Source organism: Candoia aspera, chromosome 5, assembly GCF_035149785.1.
Source record: "Candoia aspera isolate rCanAsp1 chromosome 5, rCanAsp1.hap2, whole genome shotgun sequence".
Lineage (NCBI taxonomy): Eukaryota > Metazoa > Chordata > Lepidosauria > Squamata > Boidae > Candoia > Candoia aspera.
Window position 1 is genome coordinate 40,628,376 of NC_086157.1, and position 20,165 is coordinate 40,648,540.

General features: G+C 37.5%; 1 protein-coding gene across 1 annotated transcript in view; it reads right to left on the reverse strand.

Moving 5' to 3' along the window:
• Nucleotides 1-20,165, reverse strand: part of ZBED1 (zinc finger BED-type containing 1) — a 124,605-nt gene that overhangs the window by 61,876 nt on the left and 42,564 nt on the right. The window contains exon 4 of the mRNA XM_063305044.1: nt 638-739. Within this exon, the coding sequence (XP_063161114.1) occupies nt 638-739 (102 nt within the window). The remainder of the gene's footprint in view (nt 1-637; nt 740-20,165) is intronic.

Here is a 20,165-nt window from a genome sequence, read left to right on the forward strand (position 1 = left end):
GCATTCTAACTAAAATCTGTTACTGTAGTCAGAAAAGGTGGATTTTTGCCACCATAGATATCAAAAGCAACAACTCTCTTCCCAAAATGCCAAGATAATTTCATGTTCCATTTTGACATAAAGTTCCCTATTAGCAAACATTATAGTACCTGTATTTAGAGACCCCCAAAACTAAACAAAATAAGCAACCTATATATATATATATATATATATATATATATATATATATATATATATGAAAATTTGCAAAAGCAATGTAACTTGTTAATATACTATACAATTGTGAAATTGTGAATTTCCAGGAAGAAGAAATAGGTAGAACATAGGTTATCTGAAATAAGCTAAGCATAACTGATACAATTATTTCTATGTACTTTTTTTTTCTGTCTACAATTTAGAGCACGCGTTTGGAGGGACTCTACAGAGAAATAACAAAAAAGTTGGTGTGGGGAAGAGGTGCTAATTGTACAAGTGTTTTAGCATAAAAAGGTACAAGAAAGTCAATTATATTGCAACTAGTTACATAATTTTGCTGAAAATTTAAAAGGGCTATAAACTATTTTCATTCAAGGAACAGCATGGATTTGAATAAACAAACACTCATCCCCCCGCCCCAAAGCATTAAGTAAAAACTCACCATTATTGATCAGGACGTGAAGTGGGCAATTCTTTGCCTTAAACTCTTTAACAAATTGATATATGGACTTCATGGAAGCCAAATCACAGTATAAAAATTCCACTGAAGGAGAGAGGAAAAAAAATTACAAATCAGTGACAAGCAAAACAAAATTACATGTACTCTGATTAGAAAATTATACAATTTTCCAATTTATTTGAAATGTTATTTGTAGCCTTGCAAAATTTCTGCAGCACAGAGTAGTATATTTTTGCAGGCTATGTCTTTTTTTCTATATATTTCATGTTTTATATTTTATAATTTGTTGTTTGTATTAAATTGTAAGCTGCCCAGAATTGTCTTGGAGTTGGGTGTTGTCAAAATCTAATGAGATGGATAGATAGATAGATAGATAGATAGATAGATAGATAGATAGATAGATAGATCCCTCCCTCCCTCCCTCCCCAGGTTCTATTTTAAATATGCAGCCATATGTCTTTATAGGTACCTTTAAGAAAATACATTGGTCAGTTTGGGTTACTACGGTAAAGTAATATTTGTTTTGTCAAGCTTGATCCTACTGATTTCATAGAAAAATTCATGTTTTTTGGAGGGCAACACTACAGAAGTAATTTGCCTTCTCCCAGGATGTGGTTTTGACTTTCCAGTCTATCCAAGTATTTGACCCTGCTTAGCTTTTCAAGATCAGCAAAGGCCACCTTTGCAAAAACGCTATCTGGCCATTCGTAATTTCAGAACCTATATATATTTCACAATCACATATCAAGATTTGCTTCCATTTTTTTTCCAGGAAACCAAGTTTGTTATATTTATTTGTAGACTCTCCTACTCAACTGATGGCAGTCAGTCACCCAAATCCGTGATTTTAGTTAAAAAACAAAATAATTTAATCAAACTCCCAAGCCATAAATCACAAAAAAATAAATGCATTAACCAAAATCAAACATTCAAAACCAACCTCCCTCCTACTCATTATGCAGAGGAACTGCCGTAACAACCCTGCTCCAAGATTTGATAGAACAATTATCTTTATAGATTTTTTGAATATCAGCAGGCACAGGGACATCTGAATGTACTTTTCCAAGGGAAGGAAACAGCAAATAAAAAGGCATGCTCCTGTGATCCCTGTAGATAGCAATCTTTAGTTAAGAGAGTCACTTTGGTCTAGTGGTTAAGGTGCTGGGCTAGAAACCAGGAGACTGTGAGTTCTAGTCCTGCCTTAGGCATGAAAGCCAGCTGGGTGACCTTGGGCCAGTCACTCTCTCTCAGCCCAACTCACTTCACAGGGTTGTTGTTGTGAGGAAAATAGGGGGAGGAAGGAGCGTTAGGTATGTTTGCCACTTTGAGTTATTTATAAAAATAAAGGTGGGATAAAAATAAACAAACAAACATGAGAGAGCCCACTTTATTGGATATTACAGGTGGGAAGATGTTACTGGGAGAAGGTGGTCCCACTGATAACCAGGTGTAATGGTATGTGGGAAAGACCTTGGGAGACAAGGCAAAGAGATGCTACCTAGGGAGTGGTCAGATAAGAGACAGCATAGCTCGCAGCTGGATACTGGAGAGGGCAGGAGCTTAAAAGGGACCCTCCCTAGTTTCTTGGGCTGTAAAGGAGACAGGAGAATCGTACTTTCAGGCATACAGACTTGATTCTGTTAATGTAGCTTCACAGTAAAGCTTATCTGGTTGTGTTTCCTGTTTGGTGTACCCGGTAAGGCTGACATCAATCGTGCAAGTCTGGAAGTACAATTCTCCTGTCACCTTTACTGCCCAAGAAACTAGGTAGGGTTTCTTCCACGTAACCTTCTTAGCCTCCTGCTCTTCCCAGTATCCAGCTAAGGGCTATGCTATCTGTTATCTGACTGTTCCCTAGGCAGCATCTCTTTGCCCCATCTCCAAAAGTCTTTCCCACATACCATTACTTCAGGCCTTGAACCATAAAGGAGCTTTAAAGATGATAATTACCACCTTGAATTGTCCTTGGAAGCTAAGTATAGTGTTATTATGATTGCCCTGATGTGTGCCCAGAGTTACTCAAGTTACTACACTCTGGACCAGTTGTAGCTTCTGAATGCTCTTGAAGGGCAGTCCCATTTAGAGTGTGTTGTAATAGTCCAATGGAAAGGTGATGAAGATATGATTAACAGTAAATAATGTTTCCTGTTCCAAGAATAGTTATTATTTGTACATAAGATGAAGTTGTGAAATGCCCTCTTGGCCACAGCTGCTAGCTGCTCTTCAAGCAAAAGTTTTGAGTCCAAACTGTGAAGCAGTTTCATTTGGGAAAGAAGATGAAATTATACCAGCACTCCAATCATTAACAAGTCAAAACGCTACAGAACTTGATGGAATATCTACAGAAATATGGAAGGAACAGAAGAAGAATCAGTAAAGGTTCTAACCAAGCTATTTCAGCAAATTTGGAGAACCACACTGTAGCCATCAGATTGAAAGAGGTCAGTCTAAATTCCAGTACCAAAGAAAGAAGTTTAACATTGATAGTTTAACAAACTATCATGTTGTTTATTCGTTTAGTCGCTTCCGACTCTTTGTGACTTCATGGACCAGCCCACGCCAGAGCTTCCTGTTGGTCGTCGACACCCCCAGCTCCTCCAGGGACGGGTCCGTCACCTCTAGAATATCATCCATCCACCTTGCCCTTGGTCGGCCCCTCTTCCTTTTGCCCTCCACTCTCCCTAGCATCAGCATCTTCTCCAGGGTGTCCTGTCTTCTCATTATGTGGCCAAAGTATTTCAGTTTTGCCTTTAATATCATTCCCTCAAGTGAGCAGTCTGGCTTTATTTCCTGGAGGATGGACTGGTTGGATCTTCTTGCAGTCCAAGGCACTCTCAGAATTTTCCTCCAACACCACAGTTCAAAAGCATCGATCTTCCTTCGCTCAGCCTTCCTTATGGTCCAGCTCTCACAGCCATATGTTACTACAGGGAACACCATTGCTTTAACTATGCGGGCCTTTGTTGTCAGTGTGATGTCTCTGCTCTTAACTATTTTATCGAGATTTGTCATTGCTCTTCTCCCAAGGATTAAGCGTCTTCTGATTTCCTGACTGCAGTCAGCATCTGCAGTAATCTTTGCACCTAGGAATACAAAGTCTTTCACTGCTTCTACATTTTCTCCCTCTATTTGCCAGTTATCAATCAAGCTGGTTGCCATAATCTTGGTTTTTTTGAGATTTAGCTGCAAGCCAGCTTTTGCACTTTCTTCTTTCACCTTCATCATAAGGCTCCTCAGTTCCTCTTCGCTTTCAGCCATCAAAGTGGTATCATCTGCATATCTGAGATTGTTAATGTTTCTTCCAGAGATTTTAACTCCAGCCTTGGATTCCTCAAGCCCAGCTTGTCGCATGATGTGTTCCGCATTCAAGTTGAATAGGTAGGGTGAGAGTATATAGCCCTGCCGTACCCCTTTCCCAATCTTAAACCAGTCCGTTGTTCCGTGGTCTGTTCTTACTGTTGCTACTTGGTCGTTATACAGATTCTTCAGGAGGCAGACAAGATGACTTGGTATCCCCATACCGCTAAGAACTTGCCACAATTTGTTATGGTCCACACAGTCAAAGGCTTTAGAATAGTCAATAAAACAGAAATAGATGTTTTTCTGAAACTCCCTGGCTTTTTCCATTATCCAGCGGATATTGGCAATTTGGTCTCTAGTTCCTCTGCCTTTTCTAAACCCAGCTTGTACATCTGGCAATTCTCGCTCCATGAATTGCTGAAGTCTACCTTGCAGGATCTTGAGCATTACCTTACTGGCATGTGAAATGAGTGCCACTGTTCGATAGTTTGAACATTCTTTAGTGTTTCCCTTTTTTGGTATGGGGATATAAGTTGATTTTTTCCAATCTGATGGCCATTCTTGTGTTTTCCAAATTTGCTGGCATATAGCATGCATTACCTTGACAGCATCATCTTGCAAGATTTTGAACAGTTCAGCTGGGATGCCGTCGTCTCCTGCTGCCTTGTTATTAGCAATGCTTCTTAAGGCCCACTCAACCTCACTCTTCAGGATGTCTGGCTCTAGCTCAGTGACCACACCGTCAAAGCTATCCCCGATATTGTTATCCTTCCTATACAGGTCTTCTGTATATTCTTGCCACCTTTTCTTGATCTCTTCTGCTTCTGTTAGGTCCTTGCCATCTTTGCTTTTGATCATACCCATTTTTGCCTGGAATTTACCTCCAATGTTTCTAATTTTCTGGAAGAGGTCTCTTGTCCTTCCTATTCTATTGTCTTCTTCCACTTCCACGCATTGCTTGTTTAAAAATAATTCCTTATCTCTTCTGGCTAACCTCTGGAATTTTGCATTTAATTGGGCATATCTCCCCCTATCACTGTTGCCTTTTGCTTTCCTTCTTTCTTGGGCTACTTCTAGTGTCTCAGCAGACAGCCATTTTGCCTTCTTGGTTTTCTCTTTCTTTGGGATGTATTTTGTTGCCGCCTCCTGAACAATGCTGCCAACTTCTGTCCATAATTCTTCCGGGACCCTATCTACTAAGTCCAGTCCCTTAAATCGATTCCTCACCTCCACTGCATATTCCTTAGGAATATTAGTGAGCTCATATCTAGCTGATCTGTGGGTCTTCCGTAATCTCTTTAGTCTGATCCTAAATTGTGCAAGAAGAAGTTCGTGATCTGAACTACAGTCAGCTCCAGGCCTTGTTTTTACAGACTGTACAGATGTCCGCCACCTTTGGCTGCAAAGGATGTAATCAATCTGATTTCGGTGTTGTCCATCTGGTGAAGTCCATGTATAAAGCCGTCTCTTAGGTTGTTGGAAGAGAGTGTTTGTTATGCAGAGCGAATTGTCTTGGCAAAATTCTATCAGCCTATGTCCTGCTTCATTTTGTTCTCCCAGGCCATACTTTCCTGTAATTCGAGGTGTCATTTGACTGCCCACCTTAGCATTCCAGTCTCCTGTGATGAAAATAACATCTCTTTTAGGCGTGTTGTCCAGTAGGTGCTGCAGATCCTCATAGAACTGCTCTACTTCAGCTTCTTCAGCATTTGTGGTTGGGGCGTATATTTGGATCACTGTGATGTTAGATGGCTTGCCCTGAATTCGAATTGAGATCATTCTGTCGTTTTTTGGGTTGTATCCAAGCACTGCTTTAGCCACTTTACTATTAATTATGAAGGCTACTCCATTTCTTCTGTGGTCCTCTTGTCCACAGTAGTAGATCTGGTGGTCATTTGATGTGAAGTGGCCCATTCCAGTCCATTTCAGTTCACTGACGCCCAGGATGTCTATCTTTAATCTTGACATCTCACCAATAACCACATCCAATTTGCCCTGGCTCATAGATCTTACATTCCAGGTCCAATGGTGTGTTGATCCTTAGAACATCGGATTCGCCGTTCACCACCAGCACCGTCGGCCGCTAGCCGTCCTTTCGGCTTTGAGCTAGCTGCGTCATCACGTCTGGGGCTAGTTGAGCTCATCCTCTGTTCCTCCCCAGTAGCATTTTGACCATCTTCCGACCTGGGGGTCTCATCTTCCGATGGTATACCGACATATCTCTGGTTGTACTGATCCATTTAGTTTTCACGGCAAGAATACTGGGGTGGGTTGCCATTACCTTCCCCAGGGATCGCATTTAGTCTGACCTCTCTGTCATGACCTTCCCGTCTTGGGTGGCCCTTCACGGTTTAGCTCATGGCATCATTGAGGTGCTCAAGCTCCAGCACCACGACAAGGTAACAATCCTTTGCTGAAGAACAAACTATCATACAATAGTTTTATTTTACATGCTAGCAAAATAATGCTTGGGATCATTCAATGCAGATTAGAGATGCCAGATGTTCAGGGTGGCTTTAAAAAGGCTGAGGAATACAAGACGTTATTGCTGATGTAGACTGAATAATTGAGAAACCCAAAGAATACAAAAATAAGTCAATGTGTGGTTCTTTCATTGTACAGTAGAGACATTTGATTGTGTTGATCATAGCAAAAGATGGGATGTGCTTAGAGAAATGGGAATCCCAAAACATCTCATTGTCCTAATGTGAAACCTATACACAGGTTGTGAAGTCACAGTCTGGATAAAACATGTCAAAACAGACTGGTTCCAGGCTGGCAAAGGAGTGAGACGAGGCTATATACTGCTGATTTTGACCCATAAACCCCTGTATAATTTGGTCTCTGGATACCTTAGGAACCTCCTTCAGGTTGAATTGGTCTAGCCTTTGGGTGCAAGCACAAAGGGTATACTTATGGTTCTTACCCTTTGGAGACACCAAAGGGACATTAACATGAAGACAATCCTTTGTAGCAGCCCCCTTGCTGTGGAACACTTTTCCCACCGAAGTGTGTCAGAGTATCTCTCGAGTTCCTTTCCACAGAGTCCAGATAATGGTTTTGTTGCAGTCATTGCTCAGCAATTGACCTTTAATACTGTTGTTATGATTGCAAGGCATCTAGGCTTCTGTTTTTCTTGGATTAATATCCAATTTATACATTTATACTTGCAATTTTATTGTAAAATCAGAGAATCTTGGGAGCACAGTAGTATAAAAATTCATGTATATACATAAATACAGCTTCAGATTTTCAGAAGATAATCAATGTATCTCAGCCTAATATACTTCACATTTGTTTCTATGATCAAAATGTATGTCTATGCAAATTACTCAGAATGCCTTTGAAGGAAGACAGCATGCAAAACAAATGCAATTAATTAATAAGCCTCTTTTAATTCTTTGTTCTAGCTGGTCTCTGTGGGTAAAATTAAAAGTGGGCCTCAAAATATAGAGATCCATCATAATAAATTGCATATTAGAATTAGATTGTAATGCAGATGCTACACTCAGCCACACTTTGAAATTCTACTCTTCAAAGTAAAGACCATTAGGACTTTCGGACCTATCCTATTTATTATTTATTTGTAAAATGCCTACAGTATTGTGAAATGCTTTATCAGTTAAGAACAATTCCAAGCAGGAGTTTTAAGTTTTCTCTGTTGAAGACTGTGGCAGTGTGTAGCAGCAAAGCGCTGTCTGTTATCCTGTCACTAAAATTTCCATACAGGTAAGCTGTCTTCTTCAATTATAAAACAGGTTTGGGAAAGAACTGGTAACACACTTTTCTCCCAGACAGAAGCTTTCTCTCAGGAAAAGGGAACTATTGGGGTGGCAAGAAAAAAGGAAGCAGCTCACAAGACTTTAAAAGAGAGTTTGAGGAAGAAAAAGGTTAGATGGCTGGTGAACCAAACTGGATTCTAGGCAGTGTTAACACTAATGACTTTTTTCCAGGGAAGGCTGAAGGATGAGGACCATGTCCTGTCAGCCTGAGAAAGAATGTCAGCCAGTGTAATTAACATTCTTGCTCAGCTCTAAGAAGCAAGGGGCTGGCTGAGATGCTATATACCTAAATAGTCACAAGATTAAGCTAAAGACTTTGCACACAAACACTTGACTTATATTTATTGGTGCAACTACCAATAAATCACTGCCACATTCCTACTGCTTTATCACTCAGGCAAAGGGAGGAGGGGCAGGGAGAAGAAATCACACTTGAATTGCCTTAAGCAGTTATTGCACAGATTGCTTTACATGCCTGTAAATGAGATTAAGAAATTTGCTTTTCTCTGTTAATAAACAAGCAAACAAACAAAATATTCACAAGGAAGCTTTTGTATGCTGTATGTTGGATCACTTCCCATGCCTTCTCTGTCACAGTGCCTGCCTTGATATCCCCCCCCCCCCGAGAATTGCTCCCACTCTGATTATGTTCAGGAATGATTAAAGACCTGCCTATTCTCTCAGCTTTGGAGTATGGTAAAGTTTCAGCTCATGCTGGATAGGGATAAAAAAAGAAATCCCCTCTCACCCCTATGGTATATGTCTTCCTCAATCTTGGGTCCTCTACCAGAGGCCTGGGAGTTTGAGTGTTCTACACAGTATCTTAGCTGTTCCCACATTGCACTCTTCTGGACAGAGTGCTCTGATGTTGGTTCTGCGATCTGTTGGAGCCACTCTCCCAGCTTAGGAGTCATAGCCCCGAGTGCTCCTACCACCATGGGACCACTTTGGCCTTCACTTTCCACATCCTCTCTAGTTCTTCCTTCAGGCGCTGGTACTTCTCCAGCTTTCCATACTCCTTCTTCCATATGTTGCTGTCACTTGGCATCACTACATCTATCACCACCGCTGTCTTCTGGTCCTTGTCTATTACCATGATGTCCGGTTGATTGCCCAGTAGCTGCCTGTTCATCTGGATCTGAAAGTTCCACAGGATCTTAGCCCTGTTATTCTCCATGACCTTCTGTGGAATCTCCCATCTGGACTTGGGAGGCTCTAGGTATATGTATATGTACAGTATATGTATATGTACAGTATATGTCTGTCTTAGGAGTACTCGTGGTCTTTTTGTCTTTTTTTTACTTTTTAACGGGGAGTGAGGTGGCCTATAAATTGTATAAACAAACAACAAATAAAACTTAAGTTGTAAAACTCAAATCTCATTCAGCCATCAATGATACTGTATATGTTCTTCTAGGATAAGAAGAGATGATGCAAGACCTCAAAATGCTTAATAGATCTATAGAAAGAAAAGCTAGAAAAATATGGAAAATGCACTTATTCAAGATCCATTCTAAATAAAACTTAAAACTAATTGCAATATAAGTATTTACACCTACAAATAGCCACAACTGAAAATGCTTATGATCTAGCATAAGTTTTTGGGGGGTTTTTTTTGCTCTGCCTTCTGATTCTAAATTTGTCCAAGAATAGACAACACCCAAATCTAAAAATGGAAACTCTAGCAACAAACACTGACAAATTATCCTCTGTTCTTCTAAAAATCAATTTAATTCAGAATGTCATTGTTCTGCACAGACATCAATGTTTATAGCAGCAAATGCACCTATATTTCTATCATTTGTGCTGAAAAGCTTTTGTCATTCCATCTAGGAAATACTTTCATAAAAAGCAGCACAATTACATCTTTGTCAGGTACTGAGGGGAAGCAAAAAAGGTGTAGCCTCACAAAAATATTTCCATTCTATCATGCTATGAATGTTGCAGCCAATCCATATAGATAAACACTGGGGTATGATTCATTCTTGAGAAGGAATATAGAAATGCATTGGATTTTTTCCTGGCTACTGTTGCCAAAATGTATCTCGAGGACAGGCTCACAGATCATTCTTTTCATGCCACTGACAACAAAATACAGTTGGCAAAGAATCAACTACTGAACTATGCTTTTTGCAAGGTGACTTTGAGTGGAGACTGCTAGATCCTAGAAGTATCTTGTAGATTACAAAATACAGCTGCTACATATGCTATACCTGCATCAGGCTAATAATTTCTGTGATGGGGAAATGAGGTAGAAGATAAAGCATGTGTACATTTGTCTGAGTACCTGAGAGTACTTAAAAGAAATTCAACAACTTTTTTGTTGAAGTTACCATGAAAACAGCAACCTGTACTGTCCCCTGCTGAGGGCAATATTTTGATCTCTGCTTAACAATAACAATCAAAATGAACTATATAATGAAAATCTCAGCTCACTGCAAATACAAATCTTAGAACCATCAATTTCCTCACTTTATCATATTTTAAAAAACCAAAGAGGGACAAGATGTTTCCACAATTTGAACGTATTATCTTATGCTAGCCAATCTCCCAGGCACTTCCTATTATCTAGTATAAAGGTAAACATTTTACTACATTTGTATTCAAATGTTCTTTACCACACACAGACTGCCCTTTCTTATGGATGGAACATCAACAAAAAGCAAAGTACAGTCAAGTCAACAGAAGAGGTCAGTCATGCTGCCTTGGGACGACAGAAGCTGTAATCTGAAACATCTGGAGCAGCATACAATACAAATATAAGCCTTTAGTCAAATCTCAGCTACTCTCCCTTCACAACCTTATAAGCAGGGCAAGGATTTCTATGACATGTCATTTTTTTTTCTGGAACCTTTATTTGAATTTATAAGTTAAAACATCTTTAAGACTAATCTATGACCTAAAAATGTTAGAAATATGCAAGCATTTATGACCTTAAAACCGTTTAAATATGACCAATTAAACAGCAAATATGACTTTTAAAGCAAAAATATGACTTTACAATTTTTTCTGAAATTAGCACCCAATTTTTAAAAATCTGTGCTTACACACACACACACACACAAATTAAAAGGTGTATTCTTCTTCACTTCCATTGCAGAAGTGCTAGTATTGAAGGAATCAAATGAACATTTTGAGAGCAAAATGGTCATCTCCGGATTAGTTTTCATTAACAGCAGAATTGCATTAGATGACCAAGTGCATCTTGAGTTATCAAACTCGAAACTCCTTCTGTTGTCCACCAGTATGTTCTCGTATCTGGAGAAACTCTGTTCGACATCACAAGAGGTTAAAAGAACAAATTTGAAAAAAGCAAACTCATCTGGAGAAAATTCTGGCTTGAAGTCTTCAAATTTTGCTTCAAGTCCATTTAGAACATTACTTATTTTGCAAAGTGTTGAATAACCCAGATTAGATTGCAGCACTCTTTGCAGTTTATCACTAATTTTTTGAGCCACTTTCCCCTTTCCTTGCTTTAAATCACTCTCAGTTTGTTTTACAATGTGCAGGGCATCACTGAGTTCCATTCCTACAGTTTCAAAGCGGGTGATTGCTCTTGATAATCCATTGAAGTGAGATCCTATATATGCTAAGTTTCCAGCCAAGGTTTCAGAAAAGGAATCTTGCACAATCTTGATGGAGGAAGATTCAACAGTCAAATTCTTTAACTATCAACTGCAAGGAAGCATAGTTTGTGAAATAATACATAGCCGCATCCAGCCAAGTCCCCCAACGTGTCGTGACAGGTTGGGGAGGGAGAGACAAAGTAGGAGCAATTTCTTTGAACTTTTGTACTCGAAGTGGAGCTTTAATGAACGTATTTTCCCATTCGAAATTATCTTATCTACATCAGGATAGTTGCTTTGAATCTCTTCGGCCACTCTGTGTATACCATGTGCAAGGCATGTGATATGGATCATTTTTGGATAAAGAAGCTTAAGTCCCTTGGCTGCTTTAGTCATGTATGGAGTGGCATCTGTTACAAAGAAAAGGATATTTCCCCTATATACACCATCCGGTCAGAGTAGTTTCATAGAATCGTCAAAGAGCATAGCAATAGTGGAATTGTTTACTTTTTGTAGTTTCACATGTTAGAAGAAATACTTCACCAGGCTTGTCACATTTCAGAGTGCCAATAATAACATTGTCTCCATATCTTCCGTTTACATCACTCGTTTCATCTATTGAAACCCATATCTTATTGTTGTCAACAGCAGATCTTATCTTTGCTAACACATCTTCATAGCAGGCAGAGATGTAATTTTTCCTTACAGCTGATTCATTTGGAATTGGGTGACTGGTGTACTTCTCCAAAAAATGCCTGAGGCTACTACTACCTAATTTCCTTAAGGGAATATTTGGGAATATTTGTACAGAGATCCTTACAAAATTCTGACTGGGTATTTGATGAACCTGCAGTTGAAGAAGAATCTCTCTCAAAGAGGAGACATTGCCTGTTCTCATTGAAGGTAAATCTTGCTAAACAACTCTTGTGTTTCGCAGTGTCACAATGTTGTTAAAGATTAAAACGCTTTTGGGGCAATACCTTAACTTCACACAATTTACAAAACAAAATATCACCATTGCTGCTGAAGATCTGCTCCACAAATTCTTGAACAAGATGCCGTAATTTCACACTCGCTGATCATCTACTTTTAAGGCATGCTGAAATCAGATTGCAGCTCTCATGTGACCCCACCACCTCGAACACACACATATCTGAGTTGGGAAGCAAATGAAAAAAAGAAAAAAAATAGGCAAATTCTCACTCTTTTTTTCAGGCCTAATCAGGGGAGAAGCCTCTGCCTGCTGAAGTCATTTTAAAAAAAGTTCTCTCCCTCTCTCTCTCACACACACACACAAATACACAGCCCCAAGTTGGGGAACAAATAATAAAAAGAAAAAAACAGGCAAATTCTCACCTTTTTTTAAGGCCTGGTCAGGGGAGAAGCCTTTGTTCCTACCTCTCTCTCTCTCATACACACACACACACAAACACACACACACACCTCTCCCTGAGTTGGGGAGCAAATAAGAAAAAAAAACAACAGGCAAATTCTCACTTTCTTTGCTGGCTCAAACTTGCTGGCTTATCAGGAGGGTTGCCAATGACCAAAATATGACCAAAATATGATGTTTGTTACAAAATTAAGCAGAAATATGACATAACAGCTTTAAAAAGTCAAAATATGACTTTTCAGGCAGAATAAAAAGCATCTAATTCTCACCAGATTACTCTAAAACATGTTTTAACTTACTTATAAATTCAAATAAAGGTTCCAGAAAAAATATGACATGTCATAGAAATCCTTGCCCTTATTATTACTATTACTATCCTGCTTTTTTATATCTATCTATAAATACACACACATACACACATGGTCAACTCAAGGCTCCAAATGTACTTAATATTCCTGTCTCCTATTTTCCCCACCACAACCCTGTGAGGTGGGTTGGACTGAGTGACTGACCCAAAGTCACCCAGATGGCTCTCATGCCTAAGGGAGGCCTAGAACTCATCGTTTTCTGATATATCTTTAAAAAATTGGGGGGGGGACAACCCTTGTTTTCCATTCACCCATTCTAAAATAGGTCTCTGCCCTCATTTAATAAAACAGGACTGCATCTAAACTATTCTGCTAGTAACTCCATTAAAGCTCTGGTTACCTTCATGAGCACTTATTGAACCAAAAAAGTACAGAGAAGTAAATGGCCTCCACATTCAACTTGTTCAGCCATGGTTTTATTTCTATCAGAAAGTCTATCACTTTTCCCACAATCCATATTCCCTACAATGAAATATAGTAAAGAACTATCCTTTTGGATAGATAAATCACATATTCTTATAGAATTCCAGTGCATGATCTAAATAGATGACACATGCACAATGATTTGTGAAAATCATTTTTGCTCAGACAAGAAACAGACTCTCCTAAGTAATTTGGTTTCATCCAGACAGTATTTGCATGAGGTCCTTAAAGAACAAAAAACAGGAAACTGCTAATTTTCTAACAAAAATATGCATCAGAGAACAGATGATTTGATTAAAAAGATACAGGAAATTACAGGTCACTTTAATACCCGTAAATTGTGACAATATTAATGAAAGAGTCAAGCTTAGAGCATGCGTTCTGCAAGAACTAATCCTTATACAAAGGTATTTCTTGTGAGTGAACTTACTGTTGGACAATGGTGTGTCCAGCAATGAATAAGTGCTCACGTTTTACTAGCCTACTTAGGGCAGATATGAAAATGAATTTGGCAACAGATGTCACCTCCTTGTATACTGCCTGTGTTCAAGAATACCTTCAACAAGTCACTAGCTACCATGTAGATTCTTGTTTCACTAACCTTCTGTGCATTTCCTGAGGTAATCTACAAGCATGTTGATAATAATCCAACAGATACTGTATACTTGGGCTTTCAAAACCCTTCGGGGGGGGGGGTGGGAATCCCACACCAAGTGCTCCTAAGCAAATTCAGCAGCAACGGGATAAATTGACAGGACTTCTTATACACTTGAAATGGTCAGAAACAGACACTTTATACAATGAAGTTGTGGAAAAGGGGACTTATCCCCTTCCTCTGAATCTTTACTAAAACCCACGTTAGTGCTTTGACTTGCCAATACATGAACTGGAGTTAGGGGTAAGTGCTGAAGTGAAGTTTGCCAGTGATGCCAAATTATTCATAGTGGTAAAATCCAAAAAAAAGATCTATAGGAGCTCCCAAAGGATCTGTCCAAACTGAGCAAAAAGGCTTCAAAATGGCAAAGGAGTAAAATGATGGACATTAATTCAAATACTCCAGTTTTAGATATAAACAAATGGCACAGAGCTATAAGTGACTGATTGGTGAAAGGACTTCTCAGGAACTGAGTCTTGGGGTGGCGAAAGCAGTAACTGGTATGTTAAAAATGGTGAATTCCATGCAAGAAATAATTCATAAAGGGAATAAAATTAAAAGAGCTAATATAGTAATGATTTCACATTAAATGTTGCTATGAGAGAATTAAAGTATACCTAATTATTTCTATAATTCTATAAATTGCAAATAAATTTAAAAGAGAAAAAATAGTTCTTAAAAACCAGAAATATATTAGGTACTTGCAACAGTGGTTAAGCATTAGAAAATGAATGCTTGAATACATTTTATTCTGTATGGAATAATTAACATTGTATCTATTATTAAAGATCTTGAACTATCAGCAAAATAGGAGTATAATATTAAAAAGAAGAAAGAAAAGAACAGCAACTCCATAGACACGATTTGCAAATAAACTGGATATTGGGATAACAATATAGGATTTTATCAAGGTAATAACAGTTTATTCAATTTAATAAACATTTTAAAAATATTTTGATGCATGCATTTATTTTTGTTTGTATGTAACTTGAGGGATAAACTCCCATTTTATGTGATAAACATGCTTCACGCAATACGCATCTTATAGACAAGTACTCTACACTTCTGTTTAAATAAATAAAGGACAATAAATTATCCTTTCCAGGGCAATGATGTTAAAGAATAAATATCTCTAGCTTCTGAATCAGTTCTACTATTAACTGAATTTGGACTCCTGCTAAGGAAAATGGTTGCTGGTTTCTATAAATTTCCCTAATAAATGACTGCAAAATACTTTGTATCACAAAAATGGAGCATGTCAATAGTCTCTACTACCAGAAAAGAAGAAATGGCACTTAACTGAATTAATTAATTAATATTTCAAATTTCTATCACTGCCCATCTCTCCCGAAAAGGGGACTAAGAAAAAAGACAATTGCTATTGTCTTGTCATTAAATACATACAGTCTTCCATATATATCATGATCTCTTTAGTAATGCAATAGCAATATATAGTACTGACTGGTAAATAGACAACACCATCAACACATTGTAAACATACATTTAATCGAAGAACTTTCCAATGTTGCAACTTGTTTCTTTTAATTTAAATTCTTTCCATATTATTCTATTTCTTTTAGAATTATTATACTCCAGTTAGAGGGTTGGTTCTATTTTCTTCATATATTTCAGTATTTTCAAAGAGGGGTTGAGTAGGACATAAAAATATTTTATGAAGAAAACACTGAATAGGTGTTCCCTTTTTATACCAAACATGGTAGCTGTAAACAATATGAAACAATTATAGCCCTGAAAAGAAGAATTAAACTATAATGTACCAGCCTATCTGCCTATACAAGAAATCAAAACAAAACAGTAAAACAAAATAACTGGAAGCAGCAGAGAACATTTAAAATCTTTACTCCCACACTGCTTGAGCTTCTATTGAATGGAGCTGTGCATGGCTGCAACAGAGTGCTGCTAAGGGAAATAACAGGGCTGCACAAATCCTCTGAAAAAGAAAAATGTGGGAGTGTGTACAAAGCACTGTTTAGAAAATTTAGGCATATTTTTCCAGGCTCCACAGCTGCTTTGGAAGTTGTTCCTGGCTGTCTCTGCATGTTATTTCAAAAGGTTTGTATAGTCCTGGAAAAAATGGATTGGATGAACTGCTGCTGCCTTGTAGCACCAGGCTCCATTAGTCTAACACTAGAAGGCTAACACTACCACTATACTTCATTTCAAGCTTAACTACGACAACATCCATAAATCAACATTTTTCTATTCATGCTTCATTTAGAATGTAGTCATATACCCATTTAGATAGGAATACGTCCCACTGACTAAAAAATTATTTCTCAAAAAAGCATTATATAGGAAAGCAAATAATAGCTTTCAAGATAAAGACATATTGGAGGTATTTGATACAAATGATTCTTGGTAGGGAGGTATTATTAATTTCACAATAATTGTTTTATATTTAAAAACTATCCATTCACATACCCAGAGGACAGATACAGTGCAAAGAATTAAGGCAGATATAAATTACTCTTGGGGAAAATCAACCATCTGTGGACAAAACACATTTAATCTTAAGAAGGTGACTACATGAATTTATATATCAATACATTTAGCCATCAACCACTTTATTTTGCCTCTATTGCTGCATCTGATGAATCATCTATATATTTTCAAAAGGACTGGAGAATTTGAAAGCTTGGGCAATATTTTTATGATCTTTGAATTGACCTTTAAAAAAACAAATCTTTGAAAATGGAATGGAATGGGAGATGGGGATCCCATGGAAAAAGATTGAAGCAATAGCTCTCTATATTCTTACTTTAAATAGCTTTGTAGAACCTTTCTTCTAGAATTATGAGTTGAATTGGTTCTCTTCTTTGACCATCTTTTTAATCAAAAGGAAAAGTGTAATGAATAAAATAATTTAGATTCAAAATGGAATTCATTTTGAATGGCTTTAAAGAGTTCATAATACAAGATAGCAGTACAGAATTTGTCTTCTGAAACAATGACTTAAATGCCTGACCAGTATCATATGGTTTAAAAGCCAGGCTAAAATAAAGTTGTAATTTCCTTTCCTTGGAAAGCACAGTGCTCTGGGCACGTACAGTATTTCAAGACTAACTTTTAAGAGCACTGAAGATGTTGCTTCTATTTCAAAGCAACCTTTTCCAGAGAGAGATGAACCAGAATGGTTGCAAACTTCCAGTCAACTATACCCAATTAAGCTGTTCTGTGATTCATAAAGGAAATGGTGCATGATCACAAGTGTTTTCTTTCCCCATTTTGCAAACAACTGCAGTCTCCTTCCCAAAGCAAGGAGTTCCAGCTCCATCTTTCCACTTTGCAATGAACAGCTATTTAAAAGCCCAAACTATACAGAAAATCTTTAAACCCAGATGGCAAAATACTTCTTCATTAGTGTTTCACAGCCTTTTCCTGATTCATTTAATTTTGTTAACAAAATAATCAATATTATTTATTTCACTTATTTAAACATGTTTCTATCACATCTTTTGTTACTGGCACTTTATGAAATATGCTTTTTTTTTTTTAAATGGCAATCGATAACAGGTATTATGATAAAACAACCGGTTTTTGTAGTATTTTGTCTGAGGCAGATTGAAGATTCTAATAAATTATTATTTGATTTTAAATTTAGTAATGGACTAATCCCTGGTCATACCTGCCCCTTTCACAACACAAATGTGAGAAGAAAACATGAATGTAACAGGATGACTGTAATGTACACTATTTAATGCAAATACATAAGAGGATCATGAAGCACTCAAACATTTATCAAACTAGTAAGCAGAACAACTATATAAGAAATTACGTGCTTGAAATTAAACAGTTTATTTATTTAGTTATTTATTTATCCAATTTATATGGCCACCTATCTCAACAAGCGACTCTGGGTGGCGAACAGAGTTAAAATAAAGTAAAACAATTACAAACATTACAAAAGCTAAAATACAGTTAAAATAATTGTTTCAGAATACAAAGACTCTCTATCAGAAGGGAATTAAAAATAGAAGCAATGGTTTGGGATGAATCCGAAGCAAAGGAAGGCTGGTAAAAGTGTTTTAGAAATATGCATGGGAATTATAGTGACATATTAAAGAATGGAATTGGAATGAATGCTTAAACAGTTAGTAACCAAGAAAAAAAGGGAAGAAAAGGAAGCTATAAATGTGGAAAGAACATTGAAAAAAAGTGCTGCGAGTAAAATGGCCTAATGAACTTCTGTTCTCCTTCATTGCCTAAGCTTATAATAGTCTGTGAGACTGCTGGGCTCTGCTTCCTCCTTCTGCTTGTCTGCTCTTGGTTTGCAGAGGTCCAAGCCTGTTCCTCCATCATCAGTCACCTGCTCCCCTCCCTCAGCTGCAAATTCTTTCTCTCTGCTCTTCCACCCAACACAAATCTTTACCCATCACACATCCACAGTCTGGTGCTATGAGGGTTTTCCTTTTATAATTGGAAACCAAGGGTGCTCTTCAGGCTGCCTTAAAGTCCCAGGGGGGAAAAGAAAGGGAAGGAAGAGTTCATGTGGCCCCTGCAAGGCTTTCCTTCCACACTATAGTTTAAATGCATGTGGAAAAACATTTGGTAGAACTCTGATTAAAAAGAAATGAGAGATAAGGAACAAAATTTAGATAGTGCTGTGTTGCTTTATGCCAAACAAGAGATGTACAGAGCTTATTTTTTATCTTCATCAGGTCATGAATGTGAGAAAGTATATTGTTCATCTGTTTGATTTTGAGAAAATATAGTATAAACATACATATAGTGGAATTATGGACCATTTGAAATCAATACGGAGTTTTTCAATGCAACAAGAATGGTATATGATGATAATAAAATGTGAAAATAATTGAAATGTTTAGTGGCAGGCTCAAAGTGGAGCAGGGAGTAAGACAAGAATGTGTGATGTCTCCTTGGATGTTTAATATGTTTATGGATACATGCATAGGGTATGTTGAGTGAACGGACTATAGTAATCTATTGTCTATTACAACTTATGTCTACACCTCATCTATTATGACAATCGAAGGCTATAGGCTTTGTCAGCATGCTGGAAGCTACTAGGTTCTATTTTCAAAGATTGAATAGAAGTAAACAAGGTTGGAGCTGGTTAGCACTTGAACAGGAGGAAGAAAATTAAAAATGCAAACATCATTGAAGAAGGAAACGGCAAACCATTTCCACATTGTTGCCAACAAAATTACATGCCCATATCCATGAAATCCTCAAGAGATCTGAGAGAACATCTACATCATTTACAATTCCCTTATTCTGTATTAGCTTCATTCGATCACAGAGTCACACTTGAAAAGAATATACAAAATTGGTGGTGGCGATAGGAATGATAACATTTATGAGGTGATTATTGTGAATACTAATAATGATGCCAAATAATAGACACAATGTTTTTGCCTTCATTAAACATTTCTTTTAGTTCAAAAACTGCCTACTATTGAAAGCTTTACACTTCCAACAAGGAACAGTGAATAAATTAGCTGATTACCTGCAAGAGGAATCTTTGTTTGTTTTTCACTTCATCCTCTTAAACAAATCTTCCAAAAGATTGAGCCTCCTTCCCTTTGAAAAAGCATTATATAGTGATAGTAAAGCAGGACATAATTTGAGAATTTACTGATGGCTAACTTTCATCAGAGCATCCAAAGTTAAAGTAAGATTAAAGTAGCCTCAAGGGATTTTTGTAAAGTTTCTACATTATCACTACTGAAATAGATTCAATACTTCTTGCTACAACAAATCTGTTGACTTTGGATGCAATAGTTTAATCTAAGAACCAAGCCATGCATCTTTGTCACTTATAACTTGAATTTGATCACTGGATGCGAAATTAAGCAATAAAAGCAACTAGATGCTGGAGGAGAGAAACAAGCAGTAAGTCTGAGTGATTGCAGATATACATGAAAATCATATTTCCACTTTTAATTTTTTTTTAATCAAAACAGGAAAACTGCTCCTTCAAGGGTATGGAACAATTTGGCTAGACAGAAAAAAAAACTATTTAAAAGCCTGTCAGATGTAAT